At 43.7% G+C, this 21,922-nt stretch overlaps 1 protein-coding gene across 2 annotated transcripts; it reads right to left on the bottom strand.

Moving 5' to 3' along the window:
* Nucleotides 1–570: 570 nt before the first annotated feature.
* LOC139544911 (E3 ubiquitin-protein ligase KCMF1-like) lies at nt 571–13,308 on the bottom strand. 2 transcript variants are annotated; one of them, XM_071352109.1, is made up of 8 exons: nt 13,089–13,308; nt 11,552–11,719; nt 10,854–10,993; nt 10,218–10,319; nt 9,254–9,434; nt 3,574–3,662; nt 2,728–2,960; nt 571–2,498 (listed from the first exon to the last, which is right to left on the bottom strand). In XM_071352109.1, the coding sequence occupies exons 1-8, from the start codon at nt 13,102–13,104 to the stop codon at nt 2,207–2,209; spliced, it is 1,221 nt and encodes a 406-aa protein (XP_071208210.1). In that variant the 5' UTR covers nt 13,105–13,308; the 3' UTR covers nt 571–2,206. The 2 variants fall into 2 exon arrangements, with proteins under 2 accessions (XP_071208210.1, XP_071208209.1); XM_071352108.1 differs by having other exon boundaries at nt 11,552–11,767; nt 13,089–13,246.
* Between the last annotated feature and the right edge of the window lie 8,614 nt (nt 13,309–21,922).

Genomic DNA, 21,922 nt, shown 5'->3' with positions numbered 1-21,922 from the left:
GAAGGTTACCTGCTGGGTGGGTTAGGTTTATAGAATGGATGTACGCATACTAGGTTACCTGCTGGGTTAGGTTAGGTTTATAGAATGGATGTATGCATACTAGGTTACCTGCTGGGTTAGGTTAGGTTTATAGAATGGATGTATGCATACTAGGTTACCTGCTGGGTTAGGTTAGGTTTATAGAATGGATGTATGCATACTAGGTTACCTGCTGGGTTAGGTTAGGTTTATAGAATGGATGTACGCATACTAGGTTACCTGCTGGGTTAGGTTAGGTTTATAGAATGGATGTACGCATACTAGGTTACCTGCTGGGTTAGGTTAGGTTTATAGAATGGATGTACGCATACTAGGTTACCTGCTGGGTTAGGTTAGGTTTATAGAATGGATGTATGCATACTAGGTTACCTGCTGGGTTAGGTTTATAGTTAGATGGTTACCTGCTGGTCATCTCTGTCTGCCTGTTGCACCTCCAACAATGTAAGCCAGCTACAAGTCATCAGAGCAGTGACAGGGAGGAGGTCGCATTTAGTTGATTCTTGACACACACACACAGCAAGATTGGTGTGGTTAATTTTACATCCAAAACAATTTTATTGTTCTCCTCCAAGTTGAACAGTTGACCCTGCCTTTTCCAAACACCCAAACCATGTCATCGTCATACAGTACATTGCATTTGTTAAGGTAACAGTGGAGGCAAAAGTCTGTCCTTCATTCTCTCTCCTCCGTGACCCGGAAACCGATAAGTGGTGGAAGAGTGTCAATTCGTTAGTAGGCGAACGGAAGACGGTCCTCCCCTCAATAGGCTCCTTTTGGCAAGGACGCAAAAGTGTATCCTACCCTGAGTCCTTCGTGGAAGAGTTTTGAAATCAGCCACACCCCCCCCTTTGAATCAGCTGTTTTCTCGAAGAAGAAAAGCATGCAAACATTTAAAACTATAATTCTACTTATCCTTTTTATCTATAAAATGTTTTGCACAACTAGCTTTTTTAGTTATCACTTTATACATTTTATTTTGGGATTCCACCCTGTAAACGTAATTTGCCTGATGACGCGTGATTGGAGGAGTCATTTTATACAGGTGTATTTTCGTCCACTTTCCCCCTCTCCTCAATTACCTTTGACCTTCTTCAAAAGGAGGCCAGAGGATGATGGAAGAGGGGAGGACGCAAGAGTTGAGCAAATCCAATTGAGAAAAGGCCTATCAGTCCAGCAAAAAACAAGGAAACTGTCAGGAGAGAGAATAGAATCAGGTTAGTTTTCATGTGATTGTCCATTGGCCTTCCCATGTTGCGTGTCTATGATCTCTTTATGTAGCGCATATATGCAAACTGTATGCAGCTTCTCTCGATATGAAATTCAAAAAGGGGCCACAGTTCAGTTGGCACAAAGCAAGGCAACATGGCCCCATAAGTGATGTCATCCTGGGTATGGGGAGGAGCTAAATAATGATTAAAACCATTCAATCAACAGTCTAAGGAAAATCATAATTAGTGTAGAATTGAACACCCATATAGTGACAGGATAGGAAAGTACCCATAGACACTGAACAAATGATATCATAGGACCAAAAGAGATTCGTTTAATCTCTATGATCCCAAAAAACCCATTTTAATACGGTGCTTAATGGAAGACCTCTCTTGACAGTAGTTAAGGGTGAAGAATATCAACATTTGTTGTGGTAAATCAGCCGAGCCCCGTTTTATTATTACTAACCATAAACAAAGAACAGCTTAGCCTGCTGGGAAGAGTCTGTCCGCCTGCCGCCTCCTCTCAGTGTGTGTGTCTGTGCACTCGTTTATGATAATAAATTATCAAAATGGCTACCTACCTATCCTACCTTGACCTGTTATGGTCAAACACACAGCTTCATGCGGAATTGATTATCGGCTTTCTTTTCATAGATTTATTTATATTTAGATCTTTATATATAGTTAATTCTCTCGCTCACGACACTCGCTCTCTCTCTCACGTTCACATTCTCTCGTCTTGCTTCCGACTTCATGTACACAACGTGGGGTGGGGTCGAGGAAGGGGTGACAAGTGAGTTGACATCACCCAGCCAAATAAAAGAAACCGAAACGAATAACAACCGAAGCCAAGAAAAAAGCTGCAATCTTATTTCTTTCAGTTGACAAGCGACGGTCGGTAACGGCAGTTGGTGGTTTAACCGTTGTAGTGATGGCGCCACCCAGCAGTGACGTCATCAAAGAGTCGGGGGTTGCTGCTCCTTTTGTTCTCGGAGGATGAGGTTCTCCAACGCCACGTCCAAGGTCATGACCTCCACGCAGCCCATGTCTCCGAAGGTGCCGAAATCCCTGAACGCGTCAGAACCTCGGATCACGGCGTCGTGGTAGTCATGGAGATCGTCATCTTCGCTGTGGTCGGGATCGGCCAGCAGGGTGGAGAGGAGGAGCTCCGTGACGAAGAGAGAGCGGTCCGCCCACTGGCCCTCACTCAGCTGGCGCTCCGCCTCCGACAACCTTGGCTCACTCAGTCTGGAGGAGGAAGGGGGGGGGGGGGGAGTGAGAAAGAGATGGTGCTCCATTACAAACACAATACATTCTCCTACATGTAGCAGACAGCTTCAGAACAAGTCTCTTGTTCAACAGATATTACCTAAAACTAGAATAACCGAAGCCGAATAATAGCACTTTTCAGTAGTGCTCAAAGCATGCCATAAAACTAGAATAACCGTTAAACGAAGTGTAGCAGACAGCAGCTAACCTGTTGAGGAGGAACTGGGAGTTGCTGTGCTGTGTGTGTGTGGTGAACTCGTGATGCCCTGGGTTGGGGCTGGTAGAGTTGGAACTGGGGTTGGCGTTGTGATGCCCTGGGCTTGGATTGGCATTCAGTCCCGCGTTGGTGGACGTGCGGCTGCCGCGCTGCGTGACACTCCGGGCCGTCTCCAACTGCTGTCTGGCAGCCTGGGTCTGCTGCCGCTCCAACTGGAGCTGCATCTAGAGGAGGACGAGGAGCAGAAGAGAAGAGAAGAGGAGAAGAAACATGAGGAGGGTTCAGGAGAAGTAAGACATTAAGGAGTTCAGTACTTTGCTTTAAGGGCATAAAGTTACATATTGCAGCTTTAAGAGCATAAAGTTACATATTGCAGCTTTAAGGGCATAAAGTTACATATTGCAGCTTTAAGGGCATAAAGTTACATATTGCAGCTTTAAGGGCATAACGTTACATATTGCAGCTTTAAGGGCATAAAGTTACATATTACAGCTTTAAGGGCATAAAGTTACATATTGCAGCTTTAAGGGCATAAAGTTACATATTACAGCTTTAAGGGCATAACGTTACATATTACAGCTTTAAGGGCATAAAGTTACATATTACAGCTTTAAGGGCATAACGTTACATATTACAGCTTTAAGGGCATAACGTTACATATTACAGCTTTAAGGGCATAACGTTACATATTACAGCTTTAAGGGCATAACGTTACATATTACAGCTTTAAGGGCATACTTGCATTACAGATTCTAGGATACGGACACCAGCAAAAGGAGGGGGCCGGGATTCAAACCTCTGGTTGCTGGCTCTCCTCTAACCTCTGGGACTACCTACCTGGAGCTGCTGTAGCTGGGAGGCTGAAGGACCTGAACTCAGCTGGCCACCCGCCGACCTACGCACCCCCGACAACTGGGAGAGAAGCTCTGTGTGGGGAGAGAGATTGAGTTGAGGGGGGGGGTGGGGGTCACATAAAATGCATTAATTCAACCCTAACCAGACAGGTCTGGGAAAGAGTGAGTGTGTGAGATATGATTGACTCCTGTTCGGAAACACTATATCAAATCAATGTTTGTCACGTACACAGCATGTATAAATGGTACAGCAGTTCAGTACAAATATCACTATCAACAGGACTAGAATAATTAAATGAGTGATGCATCTACACTGCCTTCAGAAAAATATTCACACCCCCTGGACTTTGTCCTGTTTTCTTTGTTGTGTTACAAAGTGGGATTCCCTGTAACTAGGCCACTCAGGAACATTTAATGTCGTCTTGGTAACCAACTCCTGTATATTTGGCCTTGTGTTTGAGGTTATTGTCCTGCTGAAGAGTGAATTTGTCTCCCAGTGTCCGGTGGAAAGCAGACTGAACCATTTTTTCCCTCTAGGATTTAACCTGTGCTTAGCTCCATTGATACCCACAGTGCAGGTGTCATAATACCCATAAAACCTAGCGGTCAAAACAGGGAAATGGTTCCAATTGTTTTTCCACCATAGGTGATTTTAGAAACACTTAAAGGGCTGTGTTTCGTGTATATACCGTACCCTGGCGTGACGTTTAGTCGCCTGTGGTATTCTTCCGTTTATTTTTATCTCCAAAAACTTCCTAGCCGATGACAAGCATACCCATAACATGATGCAGCCATCACCATCCTTGATAATATGAAGAGTGGTACTCAGTGATGTGTTTGCCCCAAACATAACGCTTTGTATTCAGGACATAACGTTAATTTCTTTGCCACATTTTTTGCAGTTTTACTTTAGTGCCTTAATGCAAACAGGCTTCCTTCTTTTCACGCTGTAATTTAGGTTCGTATTATAGAGCAACTACAATGTTGTTGATCCATCCTCATTTCTCTCCCATCACAGCCATTAAACTCTGTTTTAAAGTCACCACTGGCCTCATGGTGAAATCTCTGAACGGTTTCCTTCCACTCTGGCAACTAAGCTAGGAAGGACGCCTGTATCTTTGTAGTGACTGTGTGTATTGATACTCCATTCAAAGTGTAATTAATAACTACACCATGCTTAAATGGGATATTCAATAGCTGCTTCTTTTCTTTTACCCATCTACCTATAGGTTCCCTTCTTTGTGAAGCATTGGAAAACCTCCCTGGTCTTTGTGCTTCAATTCACTGCTCGACTGAGGGATCTTACAATTATCTCTATGTGTGGGGTAGTGATTTAAAAATCATGTTACCCACTTTCACACACAGTGAGTCCATGCAACTTGTGAAACACATTTTTACTCCTTAACTTACACGGATCAAAAATATAAAACGCAATAGTGTTGGCCCCATTTTACATGAGCTTTAATAAAATATTTCTCATATTGTGCACAAATTTCTTTACATCCCTGTTTGTGTACATTTCTTCTTTGCCAAGATAATCCATCCACTTCACAGGTGTGGCATATCAAGAATCTGATTAAACAGCATGATAATTACACAGTTGCACCTTGTGCTGGGACAATAAAAGGCCACTAAAATGTGCAGTTTTGTCCCACGCCGCCACAGATGTCAAGTTTTGAGGGAGTGTGCAATTGGCATGCTGACTGCAGGAATGTCCAACAGAACTGTTACCAGAGAAAGTTAATTTCCCTACCAGAAGCCACCTCCAATGTCATTTTAGAGAATTTGGCAGTAGATCCAACCAGCCTCACAACCACATCAGTCCAGGACCTCCACATCCAGGTTCTTCACCTGCGGGATCGTCTGAGGGGAAGTATTTCTGTCTGTAATAACGCCATTTTGTGGGGAAAAGCTCATTCTGATTGCCTGGCTCGCAAGTGGGTGGACCTGGATTCCAAATGGGTGGGCCTATGCCCTCCCAAACCCACCCATGGCTGCGCCCCTGCCCAGTCATGTGAAATCCATAGATTAAGGCTTATGAATTTATTTCAGAAGTGTCTCCTGACCCCTCCGGTCTCAGCCTCCAGTATTTATGCTGCAGTAGGGTCAGTCTGTAATATCTAGAGTATTTCTCCTGTCTTATCCGGTGTCCTGTGTGAATTTAAGTATGCTCTCTCTAATTCTCTCTCGGAGGACCTGAGCCCTAGGACCATGCCTCAGGACTACCTGGCATGATGACTCCTTGCTGTCCCCAGTTTCAACTGTTCTGCCTGCGGCTATGGAACCCTGACTTGTTCACCGGACGTGCTACATGTCCCAGACCTTCTGTTTTCAACTCTCTAGAGACTGCAGGAGCGGTAGAGATACTCTCAATGATCGGCTATGAAAAGCCAACTGACATTTACTCCTGAGGTGCTGACTTGCTGCACCCTCGACAACTACTGTGATTATTATTATTTGACCCTGCTGGTCATTTATGAACATCTTGGCCATGTTCTGTTATAATCTCCACCCGGCACAGCCAGAAGAGGACTGGCCACCCCTCATAGCCTGGTTCCTCTCTAGGTTTTGGCCTTTCTAGGGAGTTTATCCTAGCCACCGTGCTTCTACACCTGCATTGCTTGCTGTTTGGGGTTTTAGGCTGGGTTTCTGTACAGCACTTGAGATATCAGCTGATGTAAGAAGGGCTATATAAATAAATTAGATTTATTTATTTCAATAGACTGATTTCCTTCTATGAACTGTAACGCAGTAAAATCTTTGAAATTGTTTCATGTTGCGTTTATATTTTTTTTGGTTCAGTATATTTAGGCAATAAAGGGGTTGAATACTTATTGTCTCAAGACATTTTAGCTTTTCATTTTTAAATAAATTTGTAAACATTTTTTAAAACACAAGTCTACTGACATTATGGGGTAACAAAACTGAAACGTTGTGAGACCAGAAAGCATGCTACATATTGTTTTAATCCTGTATTGAACACAGATCATCCCGTCTTCAATTTTATCGATTATTAACGTAAAAAAAATACCTAAAGTTGTATTACAAAAGTAGTTTGAAATTCTTTGGCAAAGTTTACAGGTAACCGTTGAGATATTTTGTCGTCGCATTTGAGCAAGTTGGAACCTGTGTTTTTCTGTGTGTTTTCCAAATAAATTGACATTTTGGATATATAATCAACGGAATTAATCGAACAAAAAAGGACCATTTGTGATGTTTATGGGACATATTGGAGTGCCAACAACAGGAGCTCGTCAAATGTAAGGCATGAATTATATTTTTATTTCTGCGTTTTGTGTCGCGCCTGCAGGGTTGAAAAATGCTTATCTCTGTTTGTTTACAATGGTGCTATCCTCAGATAATAGCATCGTATGCTTTCGCTGAAAAGCTTATTTGAATTCTGACATGTTGGCTGGATTCACAACCAGTGTAGCTTTAATTTGGTATCTTTCATGTGTGATTTAATGAAAGTTTGATTTTATAGTAATTTTCATAGTAATTAATTTGATTTTGGCGCTCTGCATTTTCTCAGGCTTTTTGCCAAGTGAGACAGTAGCGTCCTGCCTAAACTCAGATTTCTGGATATAAATATGAACTTTACCGAACAAAACATACATGTATTGTGTAACATTAAGTCCTATGAGTGTCATCTGATGAAAATCAAAGGTTAGATTAATTTTATCTCTATTTCTGCTTTTTGTTACTGCTCTCTTTGGCTGGAAAAATGACTGTCTTTTTCTGTGACTTGGCTCATACCTAACATAATCGTTTGGTGTGCTTTCGTCGTAAAACCTTTTTGAAAATCGGACACTTTGGCTGGATTTACAACAAGTGTATCTTTAAAATGGTGTAAAATACATGTATGTTTGAGGAATTTAAATTATGGGATTTCTGTTTTGAATTTGGCGCCCTGCAGTTTCACTGGCTGTTGACGAGGTGGGACGCTACCGTCCAACATACCCTAGAGAAATTAACTTGGCAAGTCAGTTAAGAACAAATTCTTATTTATAGTGACGGCCTTCCCCCCAGCCAAACCCTCCCCTAACCCGGACAACGCTGGGCCAATTGTGCGCCGCCCTATGGGACTCCCGATCACGGCCGGTTGTGACACAGCCTGGGAACGAACCAAGGTTTGTAGTGACACCTCTAGCACTGCAATGCAGTGCCTTAGACCGCTACCCCACTTAGGATGGTTATTATATAATTAAAAGCATTTCCACCTCCATTTATCACATAAATACATTTTACAGTGACAAGAAGATCCCATCTCGTATTTTGTTTTGTCGACATTTGGATAGTTTACTGACAAATTACACAAAAATATTTTTAAAAACATTCAACAATTTCTAAGATGTTATTGAGTTACAGTTCACTGAGAGTACAGATATGCATCTGCTGGTTTAAACAATAATTATAATGTAGGGGTGTGGATCAGAAAACCAGTCAGTATCTGGTGTGACCACCATTTGCCTGATGCAGCGCGACATCTCCTTCACATAGAGTTGATCAGGCTGTTGATTGTGTCCTGTGGAATGTTGTCCCACTCCTCTTCAATGGGCTGTGCTTAGTAGCTGGATATTGGCGGGAATTAGAACATTCTGTCATACACGTCGATCCAGAGCATCCCAATGCTCAATGGGTGACATGTCTGGTGAGTATGCAGGGCATGGAAGAACTGGGACATTTTAAGATTCCAGGAATTGTGTAGATCCTTGTGACATGGGACCGTGCATTATCATGCTGAAACATGAGGTGTTGGCGGCAGATGAATGGCACGACAATGGGCCTCAGGATCTCATCACGGTATCTGTGCATTCAAATTGTAATTGATAAAATGCAATTGTGTCCGTTGTCTGGAGCTTATGCCTGCCCATACCATAACCCCGCCATGGGGCACTCTGTTCACAACGCTGACATCAACAAACCGCTCGCCCACACGACGCCATACACGTTGTCTGCCCGGTAGTTGAAACCGGGATTCATTTCCGTGAAGAGCACACTACTCCAGCGTGCCAGTGGCCATCGAAGGTGAGCATTTGCCCACTGAAGTCGGTTACGACACTTAACTGCAGTCAGGTCAAGACCCTGGTGAAGACAACGAGCACGCAGACGGGCTTCCCTGAGACCGTTTTTGTGCGTTTGGAACATTTCTGGGATATTTTATTTCAGCTCAATGAACATGGGACAAACACTTTACATGTTGCGTTTGTTCAGTGTAGCTGTTTCCATCCTGTCGTGACATCTTTTATCCGGCATGTACTTCACACGCATAAAGTTTGGCTGGAAACCTGATTAGTGACACAAAATCTCCATTTAATCAATATTAAATTCAGGTTGTAACACAACAAAATGTGTAAACAGTCAAGGGGTGTGAATACATTCTGAAGTCATAAAGCAGCCCTGGATGTACACAACAGGATGTACATTTTTCAGTCATTAAAAAACATCAGGCATTGAACCAATCAGGATTAGAATAACTTCCAAGGAATGTGTTATGGCAACACAGAAACAAACACTGTCTTTACCGTCTAGACTGGTCTATAAGGGCCTTGCGTGGGTGTGTTACACAGTGCATGTTCTCTTTTGACAAATCTGCTGTGTGTCTCTCTCTCTCTGATGTAGTCAGAGCTCTGTGTGTGTGTGTGTGTGTGTGTGTGTCCTACCGGCTATAGGATCCATGGCCTCCCTGTTGTAGTTGGAGCTCTGTGTAGAGGTCTGTGTGGTAGAGCTCCCCCCGGAGGTTGAGGAGGTGAAGTGCATGTTGGATCGACGGGCCCTTGGCCCCCCTAGACCCCGACCCGGGTGGAACATCCTACGCACGTGCCGCACCCCGCTCGACTCATCGTGGAGCAACACAGTCAAGGAACATCATGGACACGTCATGAAATACAGTCTCTCTATGCCCCGATCTAAAAACACACTCACAAGAGGCTAAACTGCAACACGCATCAGACAGACAGAGACACAGAGACACACAGAGACAGAGACAGACACACACAGAGACAGACACACACAGAGACACACACAGAGACAGACACCGACACACAGACAGAGACAGACACCGACACACAGACAGAGACACACACACAGACAGAGAGACACACAGAGACAGACACAGAGACAGAGACACACACAGAGACAGAGACAGAGACACACACAGAGACACACACAGAGACAAACAGAGACAAACAGAGACAGAGTGTGTTGCAGTACCCAGTGCTGTTCAGCGGATGGCCCTGTGGTTCTTGATGAGCTTTTACGCTGACATGTTGTTATTTCCCTGTAGGCGTTTTCCACGTCAGACATGTTACATAGTAGAACTTCAGTGGAATGCCCCACAATTGGAGCATTACATTGTAAGAGCAAAGCGGAGTAGTAGTATGTTTGCCTGTAAAGGATATCAAGTTTCTGGGTTAGGGTTAGACTGAGTGGACTGCAGAGCAGACAGTAGTATACCAATCAATCACATTTATTTTATATTGCCCCTTTTAAACCAGAGTGCTTTGCAGTTAGACAGTCTCGATTCCAAAGAGCAAGCAGTGCAGAAGCGAAAGCACAGTGGAAAGAAAAAAAACTCCCTAGAACAAAGAAACCAAGAAGAACCAGGTTCAGAGGGGTAAAGGATATCAAGTCTCTGGGGGCTCTGTGTTCAAGTGTGAGATGAGCAGCGAAGTCGTCGGTCACGTGATTAGGGTCCCCGCCGGGCAGCGAAGCACATATGGGACAGATCTGCAGAGGAGAAGGAGAGAACACAAGCCCATCTGAGCATGCTCCACATCAAATGCATTTGAACACACTGTTTTTTTTGGGTGCTGTTCATTTTACTGAACATAGCCTGGATGTTGATTTGGGGACATTTTTGCACCTCCCTCCTGCCTGGAAGACAATCTAGAGGAAGCACTGGTCTCTTTTCCACTGCAGAGATATCCACCACAGGGTTTTCCCACTGCAGAGATATCCACCACAGGGTTTTCCCACTGCAGAGATATCCACCACAGGGTTTTCCCACTGCAGAGATTTCCACCACAGGGTTTTCCCACTGCAGAGATTTCCACCACAGGGTTTTCCCACTGCAGAGATTTCCACCACAGGGTTTTCCCACTGCAGAGATTTCCACCACAGGGTTTTCCCACTGCAGAGATTTCCACCACAGGGTTTTCCACTGCAGGGATTTACACTATAGAGATGTACACTGGTGCTTGGCCTAAAGACTTGTGTTTCCATGCCCGAGGCCGGGTCCAAGAAAAGTAGTGGTAGACTTACCACCTCTGAGGAGGTCTCTGTGTGCTCTGCACCAACGTGCTCCTGTAGAGAAGTCTCTGTGTAGCCCATCCTGCCACAGTAGGGACAGGTGAAGGCCTGGGGCTGCTCCACAGACAAGGCCTCTCCTCCATAATATAGATCTATAGTAAGACAGACAGGAGTGGGGGACAGGGTTAGACAGTAGGGACAGGTGAAGGCCTGTGGCTGCTCCACGGACAAGGCCTCTCCTCCATAATATATTGGTCAATAGTAAGACAGACAGGAGTGGGGGACAGGGTTAGACAGTAAGGACAAGTGAAAGCAGGAACTGCTCAACTGACAAGGCACCTCCTCCGTAATACGGGTCTGGAAGGACAGAATCAGTGCAGGCAGAATTAACTCGCCATCTGACTAAAGTTCTCAGGGTGTTTAGTTGTGGTATTTGTCTTTTACATCTCCTGTCTGGTTATATGGGGGGGGGGGGGTTGTAATAGCTATGTACTTACTGAAGTCGACCCTGGTTAGTATGCACTGCATGGTGTGAGTTGTAGTGTGTAGTTGTGATGCGTGTGTAGTGTGTCTGATGGTGGTGTATATGCAGGGGTGTGTGTACTTACCGAAGTCGACCCTGGTTAGTATGCACTGCATGGTGTGAGTTGTAGTGTGTAGTTGTAATGTGTGTCTGATTGTGGTGTATATGCAGGGGTGTGTGTACTCACCGAAGTCGACCCTGGTTAGTATGCACTGCATGGCGTGTTCTGTTGTGTGTCTGGTGGTCGTGGCTCCGCCCTCGTAGCACGACGCACACAGGTCGTAGTCGTAGCAAATTAAACACTTGTACCGCCGCCCCCGGAAGTTACCCTTCAAACACGCATCGCAGCTCACACCTGGGGAAAGACAATTCACAGACGGACCATTTTGACCAATACCCTGTCCTAACCCCACAACACACAAGTCAGAGTATTAGAATAGACCACACAGATAGGGTGTTGGTCAAACACACAGCAATAAAGCCAACACGTTGCAACATTTAGCTAGCTATAATACACAACCAACATATTGGCATAACACTCATAACATGAACTAGCCTGTTAGCTACACAAGCACAGCAGTTTCACATTTCCAGTGTCCATGTGACTAATCAAAAGAGGCAGAACTGCATTGGCCAATATAGCTACAACGCCAGTGTATAATTGATAGCCGTCGTTATTTAAGACGAGAGTAGACTGACATGAATTTGAAATATGTGTAACTGCTATACCCAGCTAGATAGCTAGCTATGCGGACCACCAACTTTGAGGGCAGGCAATTGCACGACTGGCTCAGTGCAGAACTGATGGCCCTGGTTATTTAAGACTGGCATGAATTTGAAATATGTCGAACTGCTGTACCCAGCTAGCTAGTTTGTTACGTGGACCACCAACTTTGAGGGCATGCAGCTGATTTGACTACAACAGTCGTGCTAAAAGCTAACTAACGTTAACTGGCACAGCGAGCCAACAAACGGAGCTTGTCAACATAGCTAACTACTAGAGTTCGTTAGCTAGCTAGCTAGTTTGTATAGCCGATTCAGAACTGATCCAGGCAGCACGGTTTCCCACTAGCCAGCTCCTTTAATGTATGTTGGTGGATGTTTAATATGCTAAGTAGTTAAAGCGCTAACTAGCTAATGATGGAGGCCTCAGTTACAGGGCCTCGTTCAAGGCTACTTTGATGACAGTGCATTCACAACCTGTGACGTTAGCTAGGAAGGTTTGCTAGCTTGAAGGGGAAAGAAAACAAGAATGAAACTAGCTAGGACACTTTGCCAAGGTGATGTTTTGACAGACACGATAATGAATACATTTCCATGTTTAATGGTTTGCCGTAAGCCTAGTAAACTAGCTAGTTGGTTAGCTAACTACAGGTTAAAATGATAGCTAACTCTACAGTTACCTAGCTATCTAGTTTAGCAAGCCAATTAACGCTAGCAACCTAGAAGCTAACAAACTAGGCTAGCTCCCGTGCGAACTAGTTAACTCTGGAAAATAGGACCTGTTTTCTTGGGCAGTGCCCTTGCGCCCAACTAACGTTAGTTACCAAGATACGTTTAAGTTTTAGCTAAAGAATCACAGGAGCTAGATAAAGTGGGTAAATGTATAGCGGCAGCCATTCTAATGCAGTTCATTACAAAATACACGAAGACCTTCATGTAGTTAGCTAGCCAACAATCGCTTCGCTGCGGTCTCGTCCAGCACTTTTTGCGGGTAAACTTACCTTCATGACGGGACATCCTATGGACACTAACACAGCCCCCTACGGGCTCACTCTGGCTTGAACCACGCAATTAATATCGGCTGGAGAATAGAAGCCGGGGCTGGCTGTCCCTGGCCTCTTCCTCATGAAGGATCCGGTTTGGCACAGTGACAGTGCCTTCTCCGCTGCTGCTGTGTCACCGTCCAATGCGCCGGAGCAACGCCAGAGGGCACTGTTGTCCACATTACTGCTACTCAAACCCAACTTTATTTGTCACATGCGCCGAATACAAGTGTAGACCTTACCGTGAAATGCTTACTTACAAGCCCTTAACCAACAGTGCAGTTCAAGACGAGTTTAGACAATATTTACCCCCCCCCCCAAATAAAATATCAATAACGAGGCTATATACAGGGGGTACTTTTGTTTGTTGCAATTTTACAGCAAATTTCCTGCAATTCTACCCATTTTGCTCTGGAACTTTGGCGACAACTAAGTATTTTTGAAACCTTCCGCTTTGGGCTGGATGTGTCAATGTGTAGTTGATACACAAGCTTTAGACCCTCGCCATTTGAGTGACAGCTAGCAATGCACACGCAGCAGAGCAAGAAAGAAAGCAATAACGTAGTGCACATATCTGCACATAATGTGATGTAGTGCACCATTTTCGGGGGACCACTTTTGGCTCCTGAGTGCAACTTTTAGAACTACTGGCTAAAAAGTATATATTTTTTAAAAACTACCTGAGAATCTCTTTAATATGATATCTGAGTGAAAGTGACTAACAAATCAACGTGGACCCCTGGAGATCAGGGCCTCTTGGACACGTGATTACTGCAAATGTAGATAGCTGGCTAGACAAACTAGATTAAATTGACCAAATCTTAAAAAACGTTAACTGACATAGGCTAATTGAGTGACTGTCAGTGACTGACACAGCCTAACAAGAGGGACATTGTTGATACACAACCAAATTTCGATATTGCACCTTGTGTATTCTACTATTCTAACTCTCAACAGTAAGTTGAGACCCCGATTCTACACTACAAGTACCCTCACAGGAACATACATCTTTACCTGATCGATCTCTGAATATGTTGAAACTCCATTCCAATACAGCTTCTTGTTATACAGTGAGGACGTTGTAGTTGCTTTGTTGGCCACTAGAGTGCGCTAGAGTTGAACTTTTGATACATTTCTATTGTTTTTAACCACATTACAGTTTTATTAGGGAAAAAATAACTGTTAGTAGTCTGCCAGATGAAACTATGTACATAGACATGAGTGGAAAAATAGGGTTAGGTGGAAGAGAATCAAAGGACCATGATAATAATAATAAGAAACCTTAGGTGCTGGCTTAAGGCCGGTAGAAACCACGACAGAATGTCTGGTCAGAACAAGGATGAGTCGGTTATGGGGGTTTAATTGGGGGAGAGAGAGAGAGAGAGAGAGAGAGAGAGAGAGAGACACACACAGGCACAGACTCCTCTGACCATTCTGAAATCCTATCCAGTACTGATAACTGTGGTTCTGGAAAGAAAAGAAACGAAACATGCCATTCTGGAAAGAAAAGAAACGAAACTATTCACACCCCCTGATTTTTTTCCCCCACGTTTTTTTTGTGTTACAGCCTGAATGTAAAATTAATTACATTGAGATTTTTAGTCACTGGCTAACATTGCTAGAAAGCTGGCTGTTTTTACAGATTTGAAACCAACAACAAAGGGCAGCAAGGGCAGACAGTCACTGAGGGGGATGACATGAAGACTTGTAGTCATCAAACGAGGCAGATAGAAGTCTACTTCTAAGTAGACTAGATGGGCTACTGGTCCAACAGAAATCCTGTCTCTTGGTGTACCTGGCCACCCCGTCACCAAGGTGCCTGAGGTCGCCAGACCAGGGTGAGTGTCATGGTGGAGGCCAGTGCAGGCTGGAAGAGGGGAGCCAACAGAACGCGGCAGTGGGTCAGGTGGCAGCTTCCCCCTCTGCCCAGGCAACAGTAGGACCTCGGGCAGTGGGTCAGGTGGCAGCTTCCCCCTCTGCCCAGGCAACAGTAGGACCTCGGGCAGTGGGTCAGGTGGCAGCTTCCCCTTCTGCCCAGGCAACAGTAGGACCTCGGGCAGTAGGTCAGGTGGCAGCTTCCCCCTCTGCCCAGGCAACAGTAGGACCTCGGGCAGTGGGGGCTTGTAAGGCCCTCAGGGGAGGAGCAGGAGTCATCTTGAGCTGAGCTTGAGCTATACAATTGGCCAGTGGTAACCCTATAGGTGCACTTGATTTGCTCTCTCGGGCCTGCCGGGTAGGTTCTACCTTCAGACATGAAATGGTTCAAAATGGGAAAACTTCGCCTTCCTGGCGCAAAACGAATAATGGGAAGGAAAAAAAAGGAACGCAAGGATTTGTCGTAGTTTTTTTTTTACAGAAATGTTTGGAGATCGACCAGTGGTGGAATGGACCACTGTAAGTCTTAGATCATAAAAATCATTGTGCTGCCTTAGATACCTTTCCAAGACCTTCGATACTGTTGACCATAACAATTTCCACACTCTCATTCAAACGTCGACTGAAATAGGCCTGGATCAGGTTTCTTGCAAGTGGTTTGAGAATTATCTGTCAGACAAGACTCAATGTGTGATCTCTGATGGTGTTTAAGTCTAGTTTCCTGGATATTACAAAAGGTGTACCGCAGGGGTCGGTACTGGGACCTGTTATTTTTTACTATTTATATAAATAATATTGGTCTATCTGTTAAAACTTGTGATATTCATGTGTATGCAGACAATACTAGTATGTATGTCATTGACCCAAATGTAGACCAGGTGTTAGAGCTGCAATCTCACTTTGTTGCCTTACAAAAAGCCCTGTTTGGTTTCAGTGGTGTAAAAATACTTTAAAAGTACCACTTATGTAGTTTTTTGGGGTATGTGTACTTTACTATTTATAGTTTTGACAACTTTTACTTCACTACATTCCTAAAGAAAATTAGATAAGTTTTACTCCGTACATTTTCCCTGACACCCAAAACTATTTGTTACATTTTGAACGCTTAGCAGGACGGGAAAATGGTTAATTTCACACACTTATCAAGAGAACATCCCTGGTCATCTCTCTGCCTCTGATCTGGCAGACTCACTAAACACAAATGCTTTGTTTGTAAATGATGTCTGAGTGTTGGAATGCACACCTGGCTATCCGTAAATAAATAAAAACACGGAAGTTGTGCCATCTGGTTTGCTTAATATAAGGAATTTGAAATGATTTATACTTATGCTTTTACTTTTGATACTTAAGTATATTTTAGCAATTACATTTACTTGTGATACTTAACTTTATTAAAAATCAAATACTTTAAGACTTTTACTTAAGTAGTATTTTACTGGGTGACTTTAACTTTTACTTGAGTCATTTTCTATTAAAGTATCTCTACTTTTACTCAAGTATGACAATTGTGTATTGGTTGGTTTAAAACATTCTTAATGTGAGCAAAACGAAATATATGTTCTCTAATTCTCGCAAAAAAATGTTTTGGATGGACTACATATTTATTCATTGCATGGTTCTCCCATCGATCGGGTTCCCACCTCTAAGTATCTGGGTTTTTGGATTGACAAGGATTTAACGTTTAAAAAAAGATAATACTGATGAGCTAGTTAAAAAGCTACGATTTAAAGTGGGCTTCTTTTTTAGAAACAGATCTTGCCACTCCCTAAACAGCAGGAAGCAGATCGTACAGTCAATTTTCCTGACAGTTCTTGACTATGTTGACACAATTTACCGTCTACCGTAGCGCCCTTTGCTTTATCACAGGTAACAGTTGTAATACTCATCACTACATCCTGTATAAAAAGGCTGATCCTCATTAACGTTTCAGGTTCCTCCGAACTCCACCAAATTTGGTAAATCCGCTGTTAGTTTTAATGTGCCTCACTACTGGAACAATTTGCAGAACTCATTACAATTGGATGTTCTGGTGCCGCTCGGACAGTTTAGGATTGATTGAGGACCTAGTAGCTAAACTGTTGTTCATCAACGTTGTGTTTTGTTTTACGTTGTATTTGGTTGTTGTATTGCTTTGATCAGGGCACCCATGGGATTGAGACCCTGGTCTCAATGGGTCTTTCCTGAATAAATAAAGAATAAAAAAGATTACAGTTATTGATCTAGTCTGTTATATCTGGAGTATTTCTCCTGTCTTATCCGGTGTCCTGTGTGAATTTAAGTATGCTCTCTCTAATTCTCTCTCTCTCTTTTTCCTCTCTCTCAGAGGACCTGAGCCCTAGGACCATGCCTCAGGACTACCTGGCCTGTTGACTCCTTACTGTCCCCAGTCCACCTGGCCCTGCTGCTGCTCCAGTTTCAACTGTTCTGCCTGCGGCTATGGAACCCTGACCTGTTCACCGGACGTGCTACCTGTCCCAGACCTGCTGTTTTCAACTCTCTAGAGACAACCTCCTCAAAAGGTTCTACAGCTGCACCATTGAGAGCATCTTGACTGGCTTCATCACCGCTTGATATGGCAACTGTTTGGCATCTGACCGCAAGGCGCTACAGAGTGTAGTGCCTACGGCCCAGTACATCACTGGGACCGAGTTCCCTGCCATCCAGGACCTCTATACCAGGCGGTGTCAGAGGAAGGTCCTAAAAATTGTCATAAGACTCCAGCCACCCAAGTCATAGACTGTTCTCTCTGCTACCGCACAGAACGCTGTACCAAGTCTGGAACCAACAGGACCCTGAATAGCTTCTAACCCCAAGCTCTAAGACTGCTAAATAGTTAACGCATTGTAGTTAACGCTACAAAGTCCACCTTGTTAACATGCAACATGTCAGCATCCCTCTGTTGACAAGGAAAATCATCTAGTGTCTCTGCTCCTACTACCATTACTTCTTCAACTTCACTCCTTTCTTCCACTCCTCTCAACGCCTCCGGATAGGAGACATTCAGCCCTTATCCTTCTCCTTCACCCTAACAGGACACTTCAGATGGAGTGGGCCACCATGCGGGTCAGTCGTTGTGCACCATTCACTTGATCCAATTCTTCATGTACAGTACCAGTCAAAAGTTTTTTGTACTATTTTCTACATGTCAAGACATCAGAACTATGAAACAAGCTGGTTGAGAGAATGCCAAGAGTGTGCAAAGCTGTCATCAAGGCAAAGGGTGGCAACTTTGAAGAATCTAAAATATAATTTCATTTGTTTAAGACTTTTTTGGTTACTACATGATTCCAAATGTGTTGTTTCATAGTTGATGTTTTCACTATTATTCTACAATGTTGAATTATTATTATTTTTTAATTAAGAAAAACCCTTGAATGAGTAGGTGTGTCCAAACTTTTGATTGGTACAGTACATCACTCGTTGGCCTCTGTACTGGTACAGATCTACTACTCACACCACTCCTCTCAGGATCCCTCCCTGTTGACCAATCTTCCTCTACTTTCGCCACTGCCTCAGCATATGACAACTTCTACACTACTCCAACCTTGGAAACCTCAAACCTGCCTCTCTCACACGGGACATTTCTGATCCCCCAGCTCCATGGGCACCCCTACAATTAACACGTACTTTCTCCAATGCCCTTCTGCACACTTCTCCCACCTAGGATCCTCCCTCCTTCACACTGTTGCCACATGCCCATAAACTTGACACCTGTGACAACGTAATGTAATTGGCACAAACGCTTGTACGGGCAAAGACTCAACATCAAAACTCAAAAGGACAGACAATGACTCTTCTGTTTCACCACTCACGCCACCCTGTCTGCGTCGCACCAAACGACAAGCATCACAAACACTGAGAATCTTCCCCTTCAGTTGGTCAACTTTTACATTTACCATTACCCCAGTAATCACTCCTCTCAATGGAGCCCTTACCTCTCTTGTCCCCATTCGTTTAACACGGAGAGCCTGCTCCCTCTGACCAGCAGAAACACAAACAATTATCACAAGACCACTTCTGAATACCTTCACCGATTCCACAGCACACAACTCTGTTTTCACCCACCCTGAAACCACAATGGATGTCACTCCCACTGTCACAGACTCATCTTTATCCTGACCCTCGGTTCATCACATCTACCACCTCCGATACTTCGCCCTCATTCACTTCCATTTCTCCTCCTGTCTTCGATCCGGCGTACAGCTCACTCTGCTGACACTTTCTACCGTTCTTCTATAACACATAATTTCCCTTTATCCCTCAATTTTTAACCAACTTAAGCTGATCCCTCTTCTTCCCTCTCTCTTCGACCTCCTCTGCCTCTCTTCTTCCCTCCATTCCTCCTCCGTATTCCAGGTATACAGAGCCTTCGGAAAGTATTCAGACCCCTTGACTTTTTCCACTTTGTTACATTACAGCCTTAATTCTAAAATTGATTAAATAAAAAGAATCCTCGGCAATCTAGACACAATATCCAACAAAATGAAAACAGGTTTTTAGAAATGTTTGAAAATGTATTAAAAATAAAAAACAGATACCTTATTTACATAAGTATTCAGACCCTTTGCTATGAGACTTAAAATGTAGAAAACGTGCATCCTGTTCCATTGATCATCCTCGAGATGTTTGTGCAACTTGATTGGAGTCCACCTTTGGTAAATTGAAATTGATTGGACATAATTCGGAAAAGCACACACCTGTCTATATTAGGTCCCACAGTTGACAGTGCATGTCAAGTCAAAAACCAAGCCATGAGGTCGAAGGAATTGTCCGTAGAGCTCCAAGACAGGATTGTGTCGAGGCACAGATCCGGGGAACGGTACCAAAAAATGTCTGCAGCATTGAAGGTCCCCAAGAACACAATGGCCTCTAATCATTCTTAAATGGAAGAAGTTTGGAACCACCAAGATTCTTTCTAGAACTGGCCGCCTGGCCAAACTGAGTAATCGAGGGAGAAGGGCCTTGGTCAGGGAGGTGACCATGAACCCGATGGTCATTCTGACAGAGCTCCAGAGTTCCTCTGTGGAGATGGGATAACCTTCCAGAAGGACAACCATCTCTGCAGCACTCCACCAATCAGGCCTTTATGGTAGAGTGGCCAGACGGAAGCCACTCCTCAGTAAAAGGCACATGACAGCCTGCTTGGAGTTTGCCAAAAGGCACCTAAAGACTCTCAGACCATGAGAAACAAAATTCTCTGGTCTGATGAAACCAAGATTGAATTCTTTGGCCTGAATTCCAAGTGTCACGTCTGGAGGAAACCTGGCACCAGCCCAGTGCCAGGTGAAGCATGGTGGCAGCATCATGCTGTGGAGATTATTTTTCAGCTGCATGGACTGCGACATCAAGGCAAATATGAACGGAGCAAAGTACTGAGAGATCCTTGATGAAAACCTGCTCCAGAGCACTCAGGACCTCAGACTGGGGTGAAGGTTCACCTTCCAACGGGACAACAACCCTAAGCACACAGCCAAGACAACGCAGAAGTGGCTTCAGGACAAGTCTCTGAATGTCCTTGAGTGGCCCAGCCAGAGCTGGACTTAAACCTGATCGAACATCTCTGGAGAGACCTGGAAATAACTGTGCAGTAACGCTCCCCATCCAACTTGACAGAGCTTGAGAGGATCTGCAGAGAAGAATGGGAGAAACTCCCAAAATATAGGTGTGCCAAGCTTGTAGTGTTATACCCAAGAAGACTCGAGGCTGTAATCGCTGTCAAAGGTGCTTCAACAAAGTACTGAGTAAAAGGTCTGAATTCTTATGTAAATGTAATATTTAAGTTTTTCATTTTTACCAAATTTGCTAACATTTCTAAAAAATAAAAATAAACGGTTTTTGCTTTGTCATTATGGGATATTCTAAGTAGATTGATGAGGGGGAAACACAATTTTTGAATAAGGCTATAACATAACAAAAATGTGGAAAGAGTCAAGGGGTCTGAATACTTTCCGAAGCCACTGTATGTCTCCTTATGATAATAAACTTCTCTTGATATACATCTTGTTCTTGCCCTCTCAAGGGACGCCATTTAACCGGATGTCACAATCTCCGTACAATCTGCACAAACCCCATCGGGATGTAGCCTCAACAGTGCAAAAACAACAGTAAACGGGATCAACTGTTTACATGCCACAGTATCCCGTTTTAGATCAGCATATGCCAGGCATCTTATCCGGGTTTCTCATAAACGTTTTCGGTTTATTGTAAACGGGATATTATGTTTCTATGTCAACTCAAAAATAGAATACTCAAGTATCCCGAATAATAACGAGATATTGGTGAGCATGTAAACTTGGTCAATGTTTTGATTGTCTCCTTTTCAAGTGTATTTAGAATAGAAACAAATAGAATATAACTTTATTGTCCAGTCAAGGATGGACATTTTCTTGATATCTCTATTGAATGTTGCCTAGAAACCCCACGTTGAATTGCATAGAATTCTGTCGGGCAGAAATTAAGGTTAGAATCAGGAACGTTTACTCTCACAGCTCTACAAGCCAGAATGTTGAGTAAAATTATATTTTAAAGTACTTTACCGGTTGTCCATGCGGTTGGTCCTTTTTAACGGTAGGAATGTGAGACAATATATCCACAGGAAAGTATAATTACATCAAATTTTAAAGCGCTGGTAGTGCGTTCAAATCACCAGAAGCATGCGCACAAGATAAAAAATACACGCAGGAGATGCATGCTGATTTACCGAGTTCGTGAACGTGTTTACAAGGTTAAAGAAATATGAACGCAGTACCAGCGTTTTGAAACGTTTATTTAATTATACTTTCCAGTGGATATATTGTCTCACATACCTACCGCCAAAAGGACCCAATTCACCTACAACCGGTAAAGTACTTTAACATATCATTTTATTCCACATTATGGTTTGTAAAGGTGGTGAATGGAAACTTTACCGATTCAAA

Source organism: Salvelinus alpinus, chromosome 19, assembly GCF_045679555.1.
Source record: "Salvelinus alpinus chromosome 19, SLU_Salpinus.1, whole genome shotgun sequence".
Lineage (NCBI taxonomy): Eukaryota > Metazoa > Chordata > Actinopteri > Salmoniformes > Salmonidae > Salvelinus > Salvelinus alpinus.
The sequence above is the reverse complement of the archived record's forward strand: the minus strand, read 5'-3'. Positions and strand labels throughout refer to the sequence as shown.